This window comes from Sceloporus occidentalis, unplaced genomic scaffold (genome assembly GCF_023333645.1).
Source record: "Sceloporus occidentalis isolate IW3139 unplaced genomic scaffold, rSceOcc1.0.p SCAF_1, whole genome shotgun sequence".
In the NCBI taxonomy this organism is placed as follows: Eukaryota; Metazoa; Chordata; class Lepidosauria; order Squamata; family Phrynosomatidae; genus Sceloporus; species Sceloporus occidentalis.
In genome coordinates this window covers 82,307,628-82,330,494 of record NW_028316981.1, presented here as the reverse complement: position 1 = coordinate 82,330,494, position 22,867 = coordinate 82,307,628, and the positions used below count along the sequence as shown (strand labels likewise).

Sequence of the window (22,867 nt, the reverse complement as noted above, 5' to 3'; positions counted from 1 at the left end):
CTCCCAGCAGCGAGGGAAGGACAAATACTTTCTAATGAGATGCGAACTCGGAAACTGCAGATCCGCCCCCCAACAAGCTCGGCTCTCTAAATTTCGTATCTCTATGTTCCCACCGGCCGGGACCTCACTTCCGGTTGGTTGAAAAAGTGCTTCCGGTGTCGCGCGGGGCCCTTGCTTTTGACTCTCGGCTTGTTCCCGCGAACGGTCGCTCAGAGGGTGAGAGCGGGAGCCTCCTTCTGCTTTAGCTCTTTCTGTGGCTCAAGGCTGTGGAATTCTGGGAGTTGGAGTCTGTTGTGGGGCCCAGAGCGGAGCGTTTCGCTCAGTTAGTCCCAGAGGTGCTGCAAGATCCTTTTATGTACGATGCCTGACAGCTTAGGAAAGGGGACCTTCCCATCTGTGCCCAGAGGGGCCACACACTGAGCCTGGGGCTTTGTTCATGCGGCTGGTGCTTTGCCTCGGAGTCCTGGGCTCTTCTTGAAGAAGAAACTAGGCTCGGAGCGCTGCTTTCTGTAGATCCAAAAGGCACAGGGCCCCTGCCCCAGTCAGGGCTTTGCCAACCTCCTTGAAGGCAAAGGGCAGCTTTAATGCAAGGGTTCTAAGGCCCGTCCTTGCCCTGGGACACGGCTTCTCTCTGGAGCCTTTCATGAGCTGATAGAAGTTACACCCACTTTATTTTATGCGCTTACTTTGGATTTGCATCTCTCTCTTCTCCTTACGCAGGACCCAAGGCTGAACACCTGCTGTCTACATCCAGAAGTTGAAGGTACTCAGAGTACTTTAATCCCTTGGGAGCTGTGTGCAGAGTTGAGAGTGCCCTGCTTTCTGGAGGCGAGGGCACAGATAAAGGCAGGCGCTTCGTCCAACCGTCTTCATTGACCAGAAGCAAACTCTTATTAGTGTTTCAGACAATCAAAAACTGTGGTTGACTAAAGCATTTTCCTGGTGCAGAAGACAGGCCGTGTTTCGCATCTCTGCACACTCAGCGTTAAGCTGCTCCTTGGCAGCCATATTGCCAAAAGGTTTAATTAAACTTTTCAAATAGTTTCAGATGGGTTGTTGCTTTTAGAGTAATGTACGTCTTGGAGTTGGAATGTATGAGGAGATTCTGTGCTGTTAAAAGTACTGCTCATATTTCCTCAGAGTTGACATTAAAAAGGATCCTTCTGTAGTTCAGCTTGATATTGCGCATCATTTTGCACATGAGCGCTGGCTCTGGCTTCTTGCTCAGTCGAGGCACTGTATGGTTTGGGAGGATTGCGATGACACAAGAGCAGATGTATCATGGGAACCGTACTTTGATTAAATGCAGGATGCCATTGCTTACTCTGGTCACATCCCTTTACCATTTAGTCCCTAAAACCCTAACTATGCACACGTAACCTGGAGTGATGAGTCTTCTTGAATTCAGTGAAGCATATTTCCTGGGAGAGATGTGTACAGGGTCATGCAGTGAAACATTTTCCAAACGTATATATAGGATATCAGAGCCCTGTTGGTGCAGAGGTTAAATGCCAATGCTGCAGCCACTTGCTCACAGTTGCAAGGCAGTGAGTTCAATATGAGCCAGGGGCTCCAGGGTCAACTCAGCCTGGCATTAGCTTATACATTATAAACTGCTTAGGGAGTGTTTACATGCATTGATAAGCAGTATAGAAATGTACTTGTTATTGCTATTGCTATCAGAGACATGGTCTACTGGTTCTTGATAGCGCACTTCCATTAGGAAGTAAATCCTACTGAGTTGCTTATCATTTCTTCCCAGGTGAGTGATATAGGAGTGCAGCCTAAGTGTATGCATTTAGACTACTACTGCTACGAAAACAGGAAAGAATGTAAGACTTCGGAGTTATCTGACAGCTGTTTCCTGTTTCCCCATAGGTTTATTTTGAACATATGTTACAAATATGGCTGTGTCTCTTATTATAAAATGGGGTGGGCAGGAATTTTTGATAACCACCTTGTCAGAAGAAGACACAGTACTGGATCTCAAGCAGTCTCTCAAAGGACTTACGGGAGTGTTACCCGAGCGCCAAAAGCTTCTTGGGCTTAAAGTGAAAGGTAATCTTTATTTTTTATGCGTCTTTCATTGGGAAGTGAGGTTGCTTAGCTAGAGCTGGTTGTTAAATTGACTAAACATAGGGCACATACAGACAGGCCAAAATAAAGCTGCTCCGGGTCTCTTTGGAGGAATGCTATTTAAATGATACATGCGTCCTAAGAGGCCAGAAGCCATGCCATAGCCACTCTACAGTCCAAAGGACTGGAGTTCAGCTTTGGTGCAGCTTCTAGCCTCTTACGATGTGTGTGGCATTTAAACAGCATACCTCCAAAGAGACCCGAAGCAGCTTTATTTTGACCTATCTGTACGAGCCCATAATATAGAAATGTTGTGTAATATATATCTTTCTTCCTATTGAAATAGCCCAGTGGTGCATTAACACACACATGCAGAGCAAGAAGGAAGATCTAACACTACTTTGTGTTGTGGTCTTATGTGTAAACTAATTATATACTTGTCTCACTTGATCTCCTCAGATTTTCTGTTGTCCGTTATCTATTGTAAGAATGCTAGATACCTACACCTGCCAGAAGACCCATAAGAAATGTTTTAATATCAATCACTCAGGATTGTTGTTACTAAGTGCCATCAAGTTGACTTTAACTTATGATGGCCTTATAAACAAGAGACCTCCAAGTCACCCTATCATCAACAGCTTTAGTCAGATCTTGCAGACTCAGGGCTGTGGCTTCCTTGATTGAGTCTATCCCTCTGGATTGTAGTCTTCGTCTTCTCTTGTGGCCTTCCACCTTTCCAAGCATTAGTGTCTTTTCTAGTGAGTCACTCAGGATCTAGTGAGTTTACATCAATTAACTTTTTGATATTTGCACCAAATATTGATATCAACAAAACACAGCAAGGACATATGGAACAGATTTTTTTAAAAAAAAAACTTTTTAGCTGTATGGCAGGGCAAGTAATTGTCTGCTAAAACAAAAGAGTCCAGTGTAAGAAGGTTAAATTTGGGAATTATACAAGCTTCATGGGAAAAGATGGTCCCCAACTTGATTGTGACCATCAAAGAGACTCTACAGCAAAAGAGATTCCACCCCAACCTTAGGAGGAACTTCCTGACAGTAAGGGCTGTTTGACAGTGGAACAAAACTCCCTTGGTGTGTAGTGGAGTCTCCTTCCTTAGAGGTCTTTAAACAGAGGCTGGATGTCCATCTGTCAGAGATGCTTTGATTTGGATTTCCTGTATGGCAGAATGGGGTTGGACTGGATGGCCCTTGCGGTCTCTTCCAACTCTATAACTCTATGATTCTATGATTCCCTAGGATTTCAGATCTAGACATATTTTAATGAATGTCTCCTAGCACATTGCTTATAAAATGAGGGTCATTTTAAAAAACAGAGGCTATATTCTTTCCCAACAACAAGCCTGAATTATGAAAAATTCTGAATCTCCAATATATGTTTTTCACTTTTTAAAAAAAAATCTATACTGTATATGTTAAAGGAGAGGGAAGAACATGTTCACAGGAAACTGCATATCTTCACTGAGAAAACTGTAATGTGTTTAAATTTTAGGCAAACCAGCAGAAAATGACGTCAAGCTTGGTTCATTAAAACTGAAACCTAATACTAAAATCATGATGATGGGGACTCGTGAGGAAAGCTTGGTAATTTTTTCCCCCTACTACTAAATGCATACATGCACTTAAAGATGATAAAAATATGATTACAATAAGGTAGAGTTACGCAGAAATGACCTCAGAGCTTGCTTTTATGTATAAATGAGAACTTACTGGTATATGTTTGCACATTAGAATTTAACAGAGAAGACCTTATTCTAGTTATAAGTGTTGTGAATTTATAGAGTATTTTGTTTTTCAAACTCTTTATTTTAATTTTTATTTGTTATGTTTTCTAGCCTTTAAAAATAGACAAGAAATATGTCCTCTCAGGCTGACATTACTGCATTCTCTATTTTATGCAGTTTTTCATGTGTTATGTTGCACTATCATTTTTAAATTGTGTTTTTGTTTATATATTGCTTTGAAAAGTAGGAGCATGTATATATTTTTGAAGAAGCAGCTTCTGTTTTAAATGCAGCAAGCCCATCCCCCAATTCATTTCTCATTCTCTTAAGATTAAAATAATTTACAATGAAGACTCAAAATATTGTAGACAATCAGAATTACAAGCAAGTGCCCTTTTCCTACCTTTTCATTAATGGAATTCCCTTTCCCCTTAACTCTATTTAAATTTCTCTGTACCCTTCATCTTAGTTCCTCTATTTTATTATCTAGACAACCTCAGAAGTGATGAGTTCCCTCCCACTGCCATTTGCCGAACAACACTCCTCCAAAATAGCTATAACATGTGGGTTGTTTAAAATATCTCATATGTTCCTCTACCCTAATTTATTCTAGTGATTCCTTTTCTTAAAGAATTTTACTCATCTCTGCATTTATGCTGGCTATTGACTTATTAATTAATTTATTCCATTTATATACTTCTCAATGTAATATATTTTAAAATATGACTGCTGTTCCTCAAGGTGTGAGTACCATTTGGAGTGAGGGGGTTAGTAGAGCAGAAATGTTAATTACTGGCAGTATTCATCTAAAATGGCAAGCCAGAATTCTGGCACATCTTGGCTTTCTCATGTTCAAACTATGTGCTGATGCTCACTTCCTGTTAATTCCCTCTTAGCTTCTCCCACTAACATCAGAAGCTAAGCATACTGAAAAGATAATCCTGGCTTGTGTTATTTATTTGCCAGGTTTATTAACCAGGGTTTATAGTTGACTACATATCCTGGTTGGTTTTAAGGCTACATGCCTGTCCCTGTTGACAGTGTTAAGTAAACCATTTCTGGTTAATTTAACAAATTGAACTAGTTGGAGCAAGCATTCACTGGACACGTGCACTAGCACTCTGTTTGGCAAGTGAAGATTCTGGAAAAATGTGGCCATGACTTTTTTTTGCACAGCCAGTTGCTAAGGAGAAAACTTGCCAATCTTTAAACTCATTTTTGTTATAGGAAGATGTCCTTGGGCCACCCCCTGATAATGAAGATGTAGTTAATGATTTTGATATTGAAGAGGAGGTTGTTGAGGTAGAAAACAGGTGAGTTGTTGCTGCATGGAGAAATAACTGAATGGCTAATGAAGATGCAACAATCACATGTTATTTATGCATTTTGTGCACAGGGAAGAGAATCTGTTAAAAATCTCCCGCAGAGTTAAGGAGTACAAAGTGGAAATATTGAATCCTCCACGGGAAGGGAAGAAATTGTTGGTCCTAGATGTTGATTACACACTGTTTGGTAAGTGACACGTGTCTTATGTTTGAATCATTACTCAGTTTGCTTTATACCCAATTTATTTGTTTGTTTAATATATTTAGAGCCATCCTTTTTCATTCTAATCCTCAAAAGGCTGCTTACAAGTAATAATACAAAATATTAAATAATAAAAATATTAAAATAAAGCTGGTAATTAACAGTTGAAACAACCAAAGACAAAAATTTGGCATCCTATGGCACCAGTGAGGGACTCATATGAATTGTAAGGACAAATTAATCCATTTACCAATGCAACTGTTGAAAACAACTCAATCTATGATATCTTATGCTACAGACATCTTTCTCTCAGTTTCAAAGATGCTACGATATGCTTTGCAGGAGAATGTTAAGTTACCAAAATGAACTACAGTAGTTGGCTTTCTTTCCAGATCACAGGTCATGTGCAGAAACTGGGATTGAGCTGATGAGGCCATACCTTCACGAGTTCCTGACATCTGCATATGAAGACTATGATATTGTAATCTGGTGTAAGTTATTTTTTCCCCAAAGTGCAATGCTTTCTATTGTGTTACTGTTATAATTTGCAAGATCTACTAGAACATCTACTAGAGATGTCAGACTAGATTTGCATCTTTTTTGGTACTGAGCTTTTCTCTTCTGGTAAATCTGTACAGTTAATGGCATTTTCCCCTTTGGCAATTGTGAGAAATGATTCAATGAAGCCTTTATTTTTTATGGGGAGGCAGCACTTAATCCCTGTTCCAATGAAAATAAATGCCTAATTAAAAGCAGCCTTCATACCAGCTGTGATAAAACACAGTGCTGTCTGGAGCAAAGACTCTGATCCATAAAATAGGATATGACACTCTGCTGGCAGTAAACATAAAAGGGGAATCAAAGAGCTACTTCAGATAGCCCATGAGTGGACCTTTTGGGTAGCTCATGGTGGACCTTTTGACCGTTTTTTCTAAACAGCAGATCTCTGCGCCATATTGCAAGCTGCTTAACAAATTTTCACTTCATTTTTCAAACAAGGTTTGTCTTGCTGAATTTAAGGTGAGAGGAGAGGGCTGCTAGAGTAATGCATATTTGGCACTGGAGAAAAGTGAGTCTGCTTGCTCATACTTGTGTCATACTTACTTGTTAAACAACTCTAATGCATATGTGTCATATATTTTACTTTTTCTTGTTAATAAATTGAGTAGTCTGTGCCTTATGTTCATGTGTAATATTTACTGTAACTCACATTTTAAAATAGTTCAGAAGCTCAGAGAAATTAGAATTCAAAGAGCTACAGGGACATAGGGTAGAGCTGGAATGGAAGGTAATGGCCAATTCACACAACTATTATTCTTGAATGCATTAGATGGCCTGAATGCCATGAATATGGAGAGAGAGAGAGCTGAGTCAAAACTAAAAATTAGTTGAGATGAGAGAGAACTTACATCTATATTTTGGCATCTATAGTTCATGAATAATAATTAAGTTCTATCCAGATTGTAATGATTAAATAGGTAAAACAGATTTTAATAATAGTTTAGCTATTCATCTGTGATCACTTTAAACATCTGTTTTTTCTTTCAGCTGCTACTAACATGAAGTGGATTGAAGCTAAAATGAAAGTAAGCTATGTGGCTTTGTGTGCAACCTTGTTTGTGATTTCAGTTTTCTAGAATTTTAGATTTTTCGTCAAATGCCACGCCTCATAAATTTATGAATCATCTTTTAAATCGGGGGTGGGGGAACTGTGGAAGACCAGGGCCACATTAGTCTTCCAGGATACTTTGGAAGGCTGCACTCACCCAGTTCACCTACTCACACATTTTTCTCCCCAAATTCTTTTTAGGGGACATGTTTGGGGGCCTTCCTAGACTCCTAAAGGGAATTTTGAGGTAAAAAGTTACAGTAGACCTTTTGTATATGCAGGGGATCCATTCTGGACTCCCCTGCATATGGGGAAAAAGCGAGACCTTGGCCTGTTACAGACAGCCAAAATAAAGCTGCTTCAAGTCACTTTGGAGGTATGGTATTTCAATGATGCATGCATCCTAAGAGTCCAAAAGCCACACCAAAGCCACGCTCCAGTCCTAAGGACTGGAGTGCAGCTTTGGTGAAGCTTCCAGACTCTTAGGACTCAAGCATCATTGAAATACCATACCTCCAAAGTGACTCGAAGCAGCTTTATTTTGGCTGTCTGTAACAGGCCCTTAAGCCCTATTGTTCACTATGGCCTGTGCTCCTGTGTGTGGTGGTTTCCACACGCCATAGGTGCACAGGCCTCTTTAATGCCCAGGGTTTGTTATCTGCGTGAGCTTCCATCCGCAGATAGCAAGCCCGCGGATGGGGTGGGTGCACTGTATATTATTTTGCAAAAAATTATTTTGACTCCTGGGTGTTCCAGGGGTGCTGTAAACATGATGGAAATGCCCTTGACAGAATTATCTCTAGGGGTGTCTAATTCTCTAGGAGGTTTACCCCTAGGGGCCACAAAAATGGTCATGGGGGCCACCTCTGTTTTAATCGTAAAGCAGAAATGTTTGTTAAGTGTTAAACTGACATAATTGAATGCATTGGCTTGGACCTTAAGAATAGTTGCACTCTTGGGTTGCTCCTGCTCACAGAAGTACAGGTCATAGGTTAGGCAGTTTTTCCTGTCTCCCTTACTCCCCTTCATGGGGCTCTGGGTCCAAATCCAGGCCATGAGATATAGAACACTTGTTACCCCTTATTGCATCAAATTATTTGGCAGTTTCCATTTGCTGTCTGAAAATCGGATTGAAGGTTGTTGAAATTTCATGGGAGGTAGTTCTGAGGGCTGGCTGGGGGAAATATAGCCACAAATTGGCAACCTCTGCTACCACCCAGAGGAGGCATTTTTGTCCACTGTTCCTTCTTTAAATAGAAGGAGCTCTCTCATTTGTAGAAAGACAACTCAGAATTCAGGTCAGTTAGAACAGCTTTATGACATTCTTCTTGGGAATGCAGTTGAACTTTTTTTGGTTCACTGTTGAAGTATCTCTATACAGTATGTGAATATCAAATTTGCCTAAAACATGCTGGCCTGTGTTTAAACTGAAAAGCTATGGCAAGATAGCAGCATGTGTAATCTATATCTGATTTTCAATGACTGAATACAGTGGTGTATTCCCACTGCTGGAATGATAGAATCCAACAGAAACAGAAGAGGGCAGTTCCCCTTCACAGCTGCACCAAATCCCCATGTGCCTCTAACATGGGCTCTTGAAGATTGGAAAACCCTTTGAGGCTGGTTGTTCAATGACACACTGGGTTGCAATGGACAGAGGGTTAGGTTCCAGAGGTTATGCTAGTGGAACATGGATTTAGACCATAAAGAGCAATCAAAATCAGTTTCTTTTCTGTCAGACCTGCCACTCCTTGTGGCATTCCAAGAGAATCACAGCCCAGTCTGCCACATATGATAGGCCTCTGGAAGCTAAGTAAACCTTCTGTTTCTTCAGACTGTCTTGCTGCATACTTGTCAATTCTAGGAAATCCTGGGAACTGTAGTTTGCTGTGGCACCAGAGCTCCCAGACAGAGGTTAAATAGGTCACAAACTATGGCCCCATACAGACAGACCAAAATAAAGCTGCTTTGGGTCACTTTGGAGGTATGCTGTTTAAATTATGCATGCGTACTTGTCTTAGTGGGCTTGTCCATTACATGGCAAGCCAAAAGTATGATTCTGGGCTGACTTCGGATTGATCATTTCAAATGAAGACACCTTCACTGAAAACGATTGATCTTCATTGTATGTAATTTAACCACTTAGTTCACGTTCACAAGAGAGGCTAGGAATGTAGATCTCCCCCATGCTGGAAACTGGCTTCTGTGACATTTTTCCTCGCAACAAGTGAAATGTATGAAAACATGCTCTTCAGCAAAGGACATAGAAAGCTGAATTATGCTGAATTAAAGTATCCTATCACTTTCCAATGCTATGTGCTGATGTAAATACGAAGAATTTTTTTTGCAGAATTTGTAATGTGACTGTAACATGAAATGAACTGGTAAATAAAAATAAAAATGAGAATACCTTCTTTTGAGTTGAATGGTTTAGCAAAAGTAGAGAATTCAACAATATCACAGTTTGCCTCCATTATTTTCTTACTAGGAGAACAACAAGGCCTCAAAAGGGTGAAACAGATCCAAACCCATCCATCTACTCCATAAAAACAGTTGTTCTGATGCTTGCAGATAGCATTGGCTCGTAGCGGTTTGGAATGCGGTTTCCACCTCATCACAATAAATCCCTTGGAGAATGGAGCAGACATGTATTTTTAGCATACCTTTGTTTCACCCTTTACAGCTCACACTTGTCAAGTGAAGTGTAGAACATTTGGGAAATGCAGCAGTCAAATAGCCAGTCTAAAATGACATTAACTATTTTATTTTATTTTATTTGGAATACAGGAGCTGGGAGTGAGCACCAATGCAAACTACAAGATTGCCTTCATGTTGGATAGTGCTGCCATGATAACTGTGCACACTCCAAGAAGAGGATTAATTGATGTATGAACGTTTTTTCTCCCTAGAAAGGATTGCCTTTTTTATTTTACAAGTAATAACATTAATTTAGAATGTAGAATTAGTGACAAAATAGCCATTTAGTTGAGGTTACTACATGGCCATTTAACTGTCTTCCTTTGCCATTCATCTTTTCTATTTTGTGCAAAAGGACAATTCACAATATCATATACTTTAAAGGTATGTTAGAGATATTGTTGTTGTGTGCCTTCAAATAGTTTTTGACTTATAGCAGTCCTAAAATAATCCTATCATGGGGCTTACTTGGCAAGATTTGTTTGGAGGAGGTTTGTCATTGCCTTCCCCTGACGCTGGAAGCAGGTGACTTGCCCAAGGTCACCCAGTGGGTTTCATAGCTGAGGGGGGAATAGAACCCTGATCTCCTGAGTTGTAGTTCAACACTCAGGCTACTATGCCGTGCTGGTTGTCATGTTAGAGATATAGTGGTATCCAAAATTTACTCTATTATGAAACATTGGGATAGACCAAAATGATGTTGTTGTGTACATTCAAGTCGTTTCTGATCTATGGCAACCTTAATGTAAACCTTTCATGGGGTTTTCTGGAGCTGAAAATGTGTGATTATTCCAATGGGTTTCCATGGCTGAATGAGGATTCAAATCCTGGTCTCCAGAGTTGTAGTCCAAGGCTCAGACCAGTACACCATACTGGCTCCTCAGAAAAACACTAGTTTAATTAACTAATTAATTAATTTTTTTTCAGTAAATGAACTGAAATTTCATGAAAAAATGAGATCCAGTGTGGTGTTGTAGTTTGAACATTGGACTGTGACTCTGGAGACCAGGGTTCAAGCCCATATTCAGCTAGTGGAACCCATTGGGTTACCAGGACAAATCACGCACTTAGCTTCAAAAGACAAACTCCCTCTGAACAAATCTTGCCAAGAAAAAACAATGATGGTTTGGCATAGGGTCTCCATAAGTGAAAAATAATTTAAAGGCATACAACAACTGCTTTAATCTATTGTACTTTTCTGTAATAAATGAAATTAATAATTTTATCTAATTTGATAATGTAAATTAATTATGGGGAAAAAAACCTAAAGTTGCCAAATGAAGCAAACATCTCCCAAAAGAAATGTGAGACCTGGATTTTCTCCAGCTCCTTCAAAGATCCATTCAGGTGATGTCTTGCCACGTTTTAGCCAGTGGTTCTTGTTTGTAAAATTGGAATGTTCTTGTGCAGCTATACTTAACTGGGGTCCAAAACACACTGCAGAAATAATGCAGTTTCAGATTGATTTAACTGCCCTTCCTCAGTGCTAGGGAATTCTGGGAACTGTAATTTGTGAGCTATTTAACCTCTGTTAGAGAGCTCTGGTGCCACAGCAAACTACAGTTCTCAGGATTTCCTAGCATTGAGCCAGGGCAATTAAAGCAGTCTCAAACCATAATATTTCTGTAGTGTGTTTTGGACCTGAGAGGTGAGACCCATTGCATAAAGTGGAGCATAGTCCCTGCTAAATCTTTATACAGTTGCAACCATGGTGTTGAACTTACTAGGATTTTCCTAGTCTTGGATAAGTAGGATAATAAACAACTTTGAACAGTGAAATCAGAAAATAAATTTGCTTCAGCAAGACCTTTTGTGACTCCATCCCCCAATTTATTATTATTATTATTATTATTATTATTATTATTATTATTTACAAAAGTTTTTTTCATGTTCCCCAAATGGCCAATAATGTCCCTTGCAGTTTTCAAAAATAGTGGCCTGTTACAGACAGCCAAAATAAAGCTGCTTCGAGTCACAGTGGAGGTATGGTGTTTCAATGATGCATGCGTCCTAAGAGTCCAGAAGCCACACCAAAGCCACGCTCCAGTCCTGAAGGGCTGGAGCATGGCTTTGGCGCGACTTCTGGACTCTTAGGACGCATGCATCATTGAAACACCATACCTCCAATGTGCCTCGAAGCAGCTTTATTTTGGCTGTCTGTAACAGGCCAGTATCTCCAAGGCTTACAAGAGCTTAGGAAAGGGCCAAAGTAAAACCTCATATAGATGATAAAAAGGTCTTTGCTAGTTTTAAAAAAAGGTAGAAGAGTGTCAGGGTGATGTTGTGGTGCAGAACCCAGGTCAGTGACATGTATTTCTGGAAGTTGCTCACCCTGATTGATTTTGTTTCTAGAATGCTGTTTTAATTTGGGATTTTTCCTACTTTGTTTTGCAGGTGAAACCTCTAGGTGTCATATGGGGCAAATTTTCAGAGTTTTACAGCAAGAAAAATACTATTATGTTTGATGACATTGGACGAAATTTTCTGATGAACCCACAAAATGGACTAAAGGTACATTTTTAAAGTGTTTTTGGAGAAATGGTAACTATTGAAGGGAATTCAAGTGAGTTGAAATATGAAAAATACTGTTGCCTTTGTGTGAAGGGCTCTGTGTCATTCACATTATCAAGCTAGTCTGTACACTAGTACGTATACTGCAAATAAGGATTTGGATTTTGCATAAATACTTGTCTAAGTCTGTCTGGTAAGTTGATGGCTGGGGCAGGCTTTGAACCAGGGACTTTCTGCTTACATTCTAGGTTTTTACAGCACAGTCTTACACATATCTGCACAGAAGTAAGTCCTTGAATGATTGTACTCTTAGCTACTCTCTTGTTTAGTGGAGGGAAGGCCATTGTGTTTCTAATGAGAATTTTCTATTTGTGACATCTGACCAGTTAAAAAGTGACAGCATTTTCCCATGCTTTCACTGTCAGAAGTCAGTGTTGGAGCCTTCTGAAGGAACCTAAAGGAGTTTTCTGTCAGATGTATTTTGGGCTGGGGAAAAATTTAGTCAGAATGAACTTAAGGTACAGCATGTACCAATTCTGAAATGGTTGTCAACACAGTTACATGTTAATATCTTTCTCATCGTCCCTTAATTCCCAAACATGTCAGTACTTTTAGAAAGTTCTTGTCCTGGAAAAGACAACAGGCTGTTATGATGCCAACATTGCCTTCTGTAAAGTCTCTCTCATTTTGAGAAATGGCTGACAGACGAATGCAAATTGCTTCAAAAGTGCTGCTCAACTGCTGGATGGAGGATTGACGTAGCACAATGCTGGCAGACTGATTTGGTTGCCTTCTTTTGGGAAAACAGAGCTGGTATACTGCTGAAGCTCAAGTTTTATTGACAGCCAGACAAATTAGAGGTGACCGTCTATGAGAAATGTTGCTGTAGAAGGAATTGAGATCAGATGTTCTACCACAGGCAACAGAATTTAATCAGCCATTCCATACAGGATTAACGTATTGTCCGCAACTCTTTGATAAATGTGACATGTAACTCATGGGATGAATTTTATAAGCCTTTCAGAAGGACACAAGTCACCACTGGAGACTACCGCGACAAAAATCATGACAGTGGCATCCCCATTGGATTTGGTGTGTTGCAACTGAGCAATTGAATTGTGTAAAGGGTGCTCTTATTTCCTCTTGGATGAAAAAGATGAAATTAACAGGGTCTGGGAACAAACACTGTTATTGCAGCAGAGTCCATACTTTGAATGGGAAAAGTTCCAATTCTTTTTTTATTCAGGAGGGTCTGAAGTGGCAGGGCTGTGATAGACCACCACCCTCTGGGCTGATGCAAATTGCTGCAGCCATAATAGACACTAATTAACCTTGGATTTATTTATTGTATTTATATACTGCCTTTCTCCCAAAATGGGGTTCAAAGTGGCTAAAGTCTTGGACTGGGTGTTACCTTTCACTAAGGCTAAGCACATGAAAGAGAAATACCTGATAACTTTGCCTAGCTTCTAAGACACAGGGCTTGGCTCTGGAATTTGTTCCCTGGGACTCCCTTCCTGGCAGAGAACAAGTAGCCAGTGCTTCTTGGCAGAATCCATGCAGTGCTAATGAATGTGGTCCTCTCTTCTGGGAGAATGAGGATGGGAAGAGCAGCAAGAAAAGTGGGATGCTGGTGAATGAGAAAGAAGGTGCTGGCACAAGTAGGGTGAAGAGGGGAAATTGGAGAAGCAGAACAAGGACTGACCATCCTCATACTTTTTCTGTCTGAGAGGATACCGATGTATCTGTTCCAAGGAGAAGCTAGAGTAGAATGACAGCTGTTAAAATAAATTGCTTTGCTTCTAGAATGGGTTTGTATTCGGGTGACAGTATGTAATAGTACACAAAAAATTGCCTTACTGTTTCTTAAGCAGAAATGGGGGTATTTTTGTCTAATACAAAGAGGCAGCAGTACAGGCTTACAACATATAAGTTGCCAATGTATTGAGCAGCTCATGACATGTGCAGGAAAGGATAAACTTTTCAAAGGAAACAGGGCTTTTGCTGGTTCATTCTGCATGCACGGTCCAGCAGCTTGATCCTTTGAGTTGTGAAATGAATCTGGGTAATACACAATGGAAGGATAAAATCCCTTTCCACAGAATCCCTAGTTGATATTAGGGGTCAGTTCAGACTTCTTTTGGAAGGGAGGAATTAAGACTGAATGGACAAAGCTAAGGGCTGGTAAGATTGATCAGGTTGCTGTACTGAAAAGGTGAAAGTTTTTCATATTCAGTTAATGCTAAAATGTTAAAGTTTGTAGTCTCTCTTTTAAACACGTTTATACCTGGTTTCTTTCTCAACAGATAAAGCCCTTCATGAAAGCACATTTAAACAGAGATAAAGATAAGGAACTTTTTAAACTTACTCAGTATCTCAAGGAAATAGCAAAATTAGATGACTTTTTGGAATTGAACCACAAACACTGGGAAAGGTAAGGTTTAAATTAGATGTCACTCTTGCTCAATGTATCCTACATAGGACAATCAGACTGTCCTTCCTTTTGGTAGCATCAAAACTCAGTTAGCAGAGGTCAGAGATCTGCATCTCTTGTTGAAGTTGTTAGAAGATTAGCCTCTCTGGCCTTGAGGGAACAATACACTTGAGTATCTTCTTGAAAGTGCCAGTTCAATTTAGTTGGCATTTTGCTTTTTTGCATACAAATGCTTTGAAAGGCAAAAAGAGCTTTAGACTTATTCAGACATACTGAAAGTCGTGTCTGTGACAGGATTACAGGGGCTTGTGCACTGGCCTTTCTCCCTACCCTTAGTCTTTTTCCATGGATCAGCATGGTCTGAAGAAGGATTGTTGGCATGTCTGGCTATATGACATCCCTCTTACCATTGTGAACTCTGTCTGAAGAGGGTTCCTGTTCTTGAAGGGGACTGTGAATACTTACAGCCAAACACAGATATTATTCCTCTTTATACCTGGCAGCTTCCATGCTTTGAAACTCATTGTCAAGGAAGGGTAGGCTAGTTCCCTCTTTGATGTCCTACTGTTGGCAAGCAAAGACTTTTTTTCTTTGTTTTTATCTGCACTTACTTTAATCTTGTGAACCATCATGAGTCCCAGTCTTGGGGGAGAGGTAGGATCCAGTTGTGTAGTTATCGGGAGAGGTGCAAACTGAGGGAATTACCTTCCCAAATAAGAATTCTGCCCCCCCCCCGTGAAATTTTCCTTTGCCCCTCAGATTTCTAACATTTCAGAGAGTAAAACACTACAATTCATTCACATTTGTGATGCTGTGTTCGTATTCTCTAGATAATTGTGCCTACCCGTTTTCTTTGGATGCCTGAACTGTATTTTTACAGATGCAACTGAGGTTTTAATTTACTGCCATACTAAGAATTTGGGATTGAAGGAAAATTTCTTCAATGGGGCATATTTTTTATTTGGAGGCAGTGTCCTCATTTTGACTCTAGCTCGACCCCTAGCAGGATATAACTCAAATAAATGTATATTTATTTTTATAACCATTTATGGGATGGTTATAGGGGTAGTGGGCAGGGCCAGCATACATGTCCCCACCCACAACCCCTCCTCAGATCCACTTCCTTCACGCTTGCAAAGGACTAATCGCATCACAGAGTGGGATTATCACAAAACTGAATAGCATTCCTGCTACCAGGGCTTCTGCACATGTAAAAGGGGTAGTTCAAGTGACTTTGTTAAAATCCAATACCCTTAGCGGTGTATATATTTTATGCTAATGTAGGCTAACAAAACCTGTATTTCTCAGAATTCTCCTAACTGCAAGCATTATATGTGGCTTGGCAGTCTTGTCTTGGTGTTTCGCATTTTATTGCAGTTCATCAAAAATACATACCTGACATTTCAGCTTACGAAGGAGGAGGCTACCATTCAATGTCATTTTTACAGAGTTGGACCATTGTCCCTATTTTCCTCTTTATGGTCTAGGTAACTGTTTCTGCTCTTGGGACCACTTCAAAATTGCTGGTTTGGAAGGATTCAGCAGTAAGATTTCTTAATGAATTATCTAGTTTTCTCTACCTGTAAACCTTGCATTGTGAACATTAAACTTCTTGTTATTGAAATTTTACAGCTTTCATATTTCATAGCAGATATGCCTGACATATATAAGATAACACTAGTGCTGCTTCACTAGTGCTGCTTCAACAAGCATCATGCTGTAGTTTGAAAGAGCTCTCTGTTGATAGCGAAGGGATGAATCCTTTCATTCCTACAGGCCTACTGATTTATGCATGCTTTTTACTCCACTCCTATTGTGTTCTAAACTGGGACTAAGGGCCAGAGCAGATGGGTGCAAAAGAGTGGCCTGAGTCTACCAACCACATCTTCTGCTCCCAAAGTGGGTCACAGCCAGAGTACCCAACTCCAACAGCTTTTTGCTCTGGAGTGGCTTCAGGCTGCTTTGGAGGATGTGTGTTCTTTAAATGCCATGTCTCCAAAGCAGCTGGAAGCCTCTTTATTTAGCCCATCTGTTCCATGCCTAAGTCAGAATTTTGTTTGTTGTTGTTAACTGCCTTCAAGTATTCCCTGACTCATGGAGACCCTGTGGATGAGACATCTCCAAGATTCCCTGTTCTCCATTGCTCTGCTTAGGTCCTATAAATTCATACCCGTTACCTCCCTAATTGTGTTTATCCATCCAGCATGTCGTCTTCCTCTCTATCTTCTTCCCTCCACTTTTCTCTGCATAATTGTGTTTTCTAAAGAATCATGCCTTCTTATTATGTGGCCATGGTATGACAGCCTCAGTTTGATCATCTTGGGCAGGTTACAGACCGCCATTTCAGACGTCCTCAGGACGTCCCAGTTTGAAAAACTCTTCTAGATGCCCCTACTCCTATTACAGACAGAGTCCGTAACAAACGGCGGCGGCTGTTCCACACGGCCCGGAAATGACACTGTGAGTGCACGACTAGCACCTCGTAGCGTCTTTTCCGGGGAGCAAGAAAGAGCACTCCTTCTTTGCTGCGTCCAGGAACCGCGCCGTTTGGCTGCTGTGGTTCCTGGATGCAGCAACCGGCGGCGGCAGCGGTCTGTAACGCGCCTTGATTTCTGGGGAGATTTCAGGCTTGATCTGTTCATTTATTTGACTTTTGGCTGTCCATGGTGTCCTCAGCCCTCTTCTGAAAAATGCTATATTAGCCTTGTTTGGTAGTGAGAGACAGGAATGTGCTACTAGTTAGCAGGCATTAAAGGTACAACCAGGATCAACAGCTGAAGGTTTTGAGAGTCAATACAGCTTTGCAAAACAATATTTTCTGATCTTGGTGACCATAATATTTTTAAAATCAATGTATAATTTTTAAGAAGTTGACCTATCAGAGTGTGGGAAATAAGAGACTTGCAAGATATTGTTGCAAATCCTCATATCCTATCATATCCTTATATCCTATCAGTCTTAGCCAGCATAGCCAATGTAGAGGGATGATGGGAATTGCCGTAAAACAATATCGGAAGACCACACATTCCCCTGCATATACCTTTATTTCAGTATTTTCATAGGAAGTGAGCGTGAATAACATTACAGTCTTTCCCCTTATATCATAACTTGTTAAAATAGAATCATATGTAAGATCCTAGAAAGTAAGCAGTTCAGATAATTGGTTATTTACCCTCTTCTTGAGAGCATCAATTACATACTGAAAATGCATTTTAAAACTGATCTTGCCAACTATAGAATATGTTTGCTATCTTGAATGTTTTGATATCTTGAAAACAAGGTTTCTCTTTTTTATGCACAAGTGTTTGTTTCATTAGTTAGATCTTAAAACAAATGAATATTTGTTGTGAACGAAACAGACGTCAAAGTTTGCATTTCTTGTCAGAGGAGTAAATCGAACTATTTATAAGAACTTATCTTTTGCAGCTACATGAGCTAGAACAGTGTTGGTTTATCAGACTTCTTCTATTATAGTTGGATATCAGATTTCCTAATGAAACTGCCCATCAAAACTACTACTGTTTCAGTGAAAGTGACAGAAAAATAAAACAAATAACCCTAACTTTTTAATACCAGTATTTATTTTCCAGAGATTGTTGCAACACAAACAGTAAAGAGTATTGTGGTATGTTAACAATTATGCCATTAAAAATATGTTAGTTAACATGCTACATGGCTCTTTGTGGGTTTTACCACTATGTGTGTTTCCAGAATATCAGTGTCCATGTATGAGTTGCAAGTGCATATTATTTCAGTTGTTTTGGGCTGTTGATTTGGACAAAACACTTGAATCTGTCTTCTCCCTTGCATGTAAGTTCAATCTTTGCCAATCATGGTTGGTATGTTCCAACAGAAATGGATTAGGTGAGTGGGTCCAGCGGAGTCAGGAGTGGGCCTGCTGTTTTAAAAGAGATAATGGTTGCCCTTTCGAGAAACAGATCTTTCTGGACCTGATAGTATTTTGTCCAATTTCAAATGGCTGTTAAAGCACTTCTGGACAGAGTTCAAGTTGTTGGTTACAAATGTGAAAACCTCAGATGGTTTGGGACCTCGATCCTTAAGAGAGTGCCTCTTCGTAAGTATCCCTGCTTGATCCCTGTTAGATCTGTCAGTGGTAGGGGTTTTTCTCTTTGCCCTAGCAATGCACTTTCAGAGATGTCCTAGTTGTGAAATGGCCTCCCTGTGAAGGTCCATCCAGTGCCAACATTGTCAATATTTTGGTGTCAAGTTAAAACCAAGTTGTTCATCTGAGCATTCAGGGCCTAGTCTTGGTTTTCAGTTGTGGTTTTGCAAATTTTGTTTTATTTAAGTTGTTGAATTGTTTTAAGATACTTGAACTGTTTTACATCATCTTCATGTCATATTGTTGGTTGTGCTCCACCCTCAGATATACTCACTCGGGGCAACTTAGAAATACTTAAATAAATAAATGAAATTATTCCTGAATATGTACAGCATGTGCACGGGTTATGCATATGTATGATCATATTATAAATGTTCAATATTTGTCTTTTTCTTTAGGTACCTTTCAAAGAAGCAAGGCCAGTAGCTTTAATTTGTGGCACTGAAACCAGATGGAACCTAGAGACCCTCTGACCTTTCCTCCTGTGTAAGCTAGAATAAAGTAGTGCTGGACACTGACTTAACAACCAGAATGACTGCTTATACCTGGTCTTCCTTTTGGTTTGCTGTAGGTCTCTATGTATATCTCTCTGTCTTCTGAAGGTCACTGCGAACAACAGAAAGGAAAACTGGTTGCATTTATCTCTGGTATTACCATTTAAATCAATGCCACTTGTACTGCTATTGGAGTATTCTCCAAATTATAAAGACCATGTTGCTTTGAAGTGGGGGAAGAAGCATAGTTTCAGACCAAAAAAAAAAAACCCAGCCCAGACCCAGAAGTTTTATTGTGGAGACAGTATTGGCATCTTCAGTGATTAAAACAGTTTCCCTTCCCTGTTAAGGTATTTAAGTCTATGAAGTAAACTGTCTAATTATGTATTAGTCTGTCAAGTGTTTCTTTTGTGCAAGACAGTTTTAAGGGTGCAATGCACCACTAGAAGGCAAAGATGCTTTCATGTGTAGAACTCAATGATAAAACTGTGATGAGAAGACAGGAAAAGGTTTTTTTTTAAAAAAAATTCATGCTTAGTTGGAAAGCATTTCTTTTCTTCTTAACAAAAATATTTCTAACCATAGGAAAGGTTGAATCTGAAGAGAGCCAAAGGCTAGCTCTTTACTGCATGAGCAGTAGTTGTGTCTTGTTAGGATACAAGCTCTCTTGATAGCAGTCACCGTTGTTCTAAAGTATCACTTAACACGTGCTGCTTCAACCTCCAGTATGGAGTTGTAATGTGCACACTGTCTTGCATTGCTGACAGTCCTTCTTCATGCCGCTCATGTATTTGAAAACAGAATTCCTCTTTCAAATGAAGATAGCATATATTGTTCTTATGGAGCTATAGCAAGTGCACTAATAATAATAATAATAAAAACGCCTTTTCTTAAAAAGTGTGTTCTTTTTTCTCCAGTTTCACTGCAGTCCTAGACTAAATCTCTGATACAGAAGAGAACAGGATTTTAAGCAGTAGTAGTATATGACACTCTTAATAAAAATCTCTCAAGGCTAGTAGTGATGGGTGACTTCAATTATCCTGATATTTGCTGGAATTTAAACTCAGCAAAATCCTCAAGGTTTATCAAATTCCTCACTTTCCTCTGTTCTGGAAAACAGCCACCTGTGACCTTCTCTCACCAACTCACAGCAAACCTTCAGCTTGACAGAGCAGAGGAATGATCAGGGACCAAAGTCAGTTTTAAACACAAAGTTCTTTATTATGCTGGCAGTCCCAAAAGGAATTAATATTCCAAAGATTCTGGACCCAGACCAAAGGAAAATGGCCACTTTTATACCTTCTAATACATCTAATACATCTCATTGGTCACAGGAAATATAAACTTTCTTACAATCAGAGCAAAGATATATGAATACCGTATATACTCGACTATAAGTCTCATGTATAAGTCGAGGGCAAGTTTTGAGGCCAAAATTATGGATTTTGCTGTGGCCCATGGATAAGTCGAGGGTAAAATTTAGGGGCATATAGCAAAGGATCTAAAGGATGAAGCAAAGCAAAACAATGTAAAAGAACTTCCAAAATTTCAGCAGACATAACTCTTTGTGCTCAGTCTTAAGGCTGGATGGATGAGAGACTAGAGGGGGGTCAGTACTTCCAGGACAGATTATGCTCTTGCTTTTCACCAAGGGGTACAGTATTTACATCAACCCATGGATAAGTTGACTCAAGTTTTTTGGATCCATATTTTAACCTAAATTTCTAGACTTATACATGAGTATATACAGTACATTAAAATATACTTAAGATACATCTGGCTACATTCCATCCTTCCTTATCATCTATGTGTTATCCTGGGCCCCCTTCCTCTGCCAGGGATGCTGCTCTTTTATCTTTGATTTATTATGGCTTTTAGAGCAGTGCCAAGCGCCATATTACCAAGGATCCTTGAAAGGGTCATTCTGGTCTCTAAACACTTTTGTTCCAGATCCTCATCTGGCATTCCTTCTTGGGGCCCTAATTTCAAATTTCTTCCCAAGTATGCAGTTAGGCCAAAGCTCTGCCAATACCTTTAAATCTAATGTGGCTCTGCTTTCTACATTTCTATTTCTATTTTATATTTATAAGCTAAATATTGATTATTGAAATCTGTCCATCATACCTTGAAGACAGTTTAATTGTACAGAAGGTGGAAGAAGCAACAAGGGGATCAGCTATTTTAGATCTGACCCTAACCAACAGGGAGGACCTGGTTAATGGGGTGCAAGTAGTGGGATACTAATTTAATTAATTAATTTGTTTTATTTATATACCGCTATTCCAAAGATCATAGCGGTGAACAGCAAGTAAGCTAATTAGCAAGTAAGCTAATTTGCCCCCAACAGTCTGGGTATTCATTTTAGTGACCTCGGAAGGATGCAAGCCTGAGTCGAGCTTGGGCCCTTTTGCTGGTCTTGAACTCGCAACCTTGTGGTTTTGAGTGAATTAGGTGGGAGTGATCATGCTCTCCTGGAATTTGTTACGCAGTGGAAAGGAGTAGCCAGGCATAGTCAGACATGTATTCTAGATGTTAGGAGAGCTGATTTTAGTAAATTTGGAGCAATATTTGGGATGATCCTGTGGTTATAAATACTAAAAGAGAAGGGAGTTCAAGATGGATGGGAGCTGCTCAAAAGGGAGATACTGAAGGCACAATTTAAAATAGTTCCAATGAGGAAGAAAAATGGGAGGTGTCTCAAGAAACCAGGATGGATGACTAAAGAACTTTCAGTTGAGCTAAGTTTTAAACAGAACATGTATAAGAAATGGAAAAATGGGGAAATCACCAAAGAGGAATTCAAACAAATAGCGAGCATGTGTAGGGGTAAAGTCGGAAAAGCTAAAGCGCAGAATGAACTCAGTCTTGCTAGACAGGTTAAGAACAATAAAAAGGGATTTTTTGGGTATATCCGCAGCAAAAGGAAGAAGAAGATGGCAAAATGCTAACGGGATAGAGAAAAGGCAGAATTACTCAACACCTTCTTTGTCTCAGTCTTCTCAGAAAAGGCAAAGGATGCTCAACCTGAGGATAATGGAGCAGAGGACAGAATAGGGGAAATCCAGCACAGAATAAATAAAGAGATAGTACAGGAATTCCTTGTTGATCTAAATGAATATAAGTCTCCAGGATGTGATGAACTACATCCAGGAGTATTAAAAGAACTGGCAAATGTAATATCAGAACCATTGGCAATACAGTGGATCCTTGTTATACGCTGGGGTTTGGTTCCAAGATCCCCCGTGTATAACAAAATCCGTGTATGCTCAACTCCCATTAAATATAATGACAGCAAAATGGTGTCCCTTATAAAAAATGGTAAATTTATACTTTTTTGGAACATTTTCAAACCGTGTGTGCTTGAATCCGTGTATAAAAAATCCGTGTATAAGAAGGGCCGACTGTAATCTTTGAAAACTCCTGGAGAACAAGAGAAGTCCCAGCAGACTGGAGGAGGCAAGCTTTTTTCCCATCTTCAAAAAGGGGGAAAAAGAGGATCCCAACAATTATCATCCAGTTAGTCTGACATCAATACCAGGAAAGATTCTAGAGCAGATCATTAAACAGAGAGTCTGTGAACATCTAGAAAGCAATGCCATAATCACAAAGTCAACATGGGTTTCAGAGAAAGAAGTCATGCCAGACAAATCT

General features: G+C 39.8%; 1 protein-coding gene across 3 annotated transcripts; it reads left to right on the top strand.

Moving 5' to 3' along the window:
- Positions 1-137: 137 nt before the first annotated feature.
- Positions 138-20,095, top strand: LOC149321731 (ubiquitin-like domain-containing CTD phosphatase 1). 3 transcript variants are annotated; one of them, XM_089527605.1, is made up of 12 exons: positions 138-216; positions 721-757; positions 1,879-2,058; positions 3,590-3,681; positions 5,049-5,134; positions 5,218-5,333; positions 5,741-5,839; positions 6,897-6,934; positions 9,745-9,843; positions 12,049-12,165; positions 14,472-14,599; positions 19,121-20,095. In XM_089527605.1, the coding sequence occupies exons 3-12, from the start codon at positions 1,905-1,907 to the stop codon at positions 19,146-19,148; spliced, it is 957 nt and encodes a 318-aa protein (XP_089383731.1). In that variant the 5' UTR covers positions 138-216; positions 721-757; positions 1,879-1,904; the 3' UTR covers positions 19,149-20,095. The 3 variants fall into 3 exon arrangements, with proteins under 3 accessions (XP_089383731.1, XP_089383721.1, XP_089383742.1); XM_089527595.1 differs by having other exon boundaries at positions 721-763; XM_089527616.1 differs by lacking the exon at positions 721-757 and having other exon boundaries at positions 140-216.
- The last annotated feature ends 2,772 nt before the right edge of the window (positions 20,096-22,867 follow it).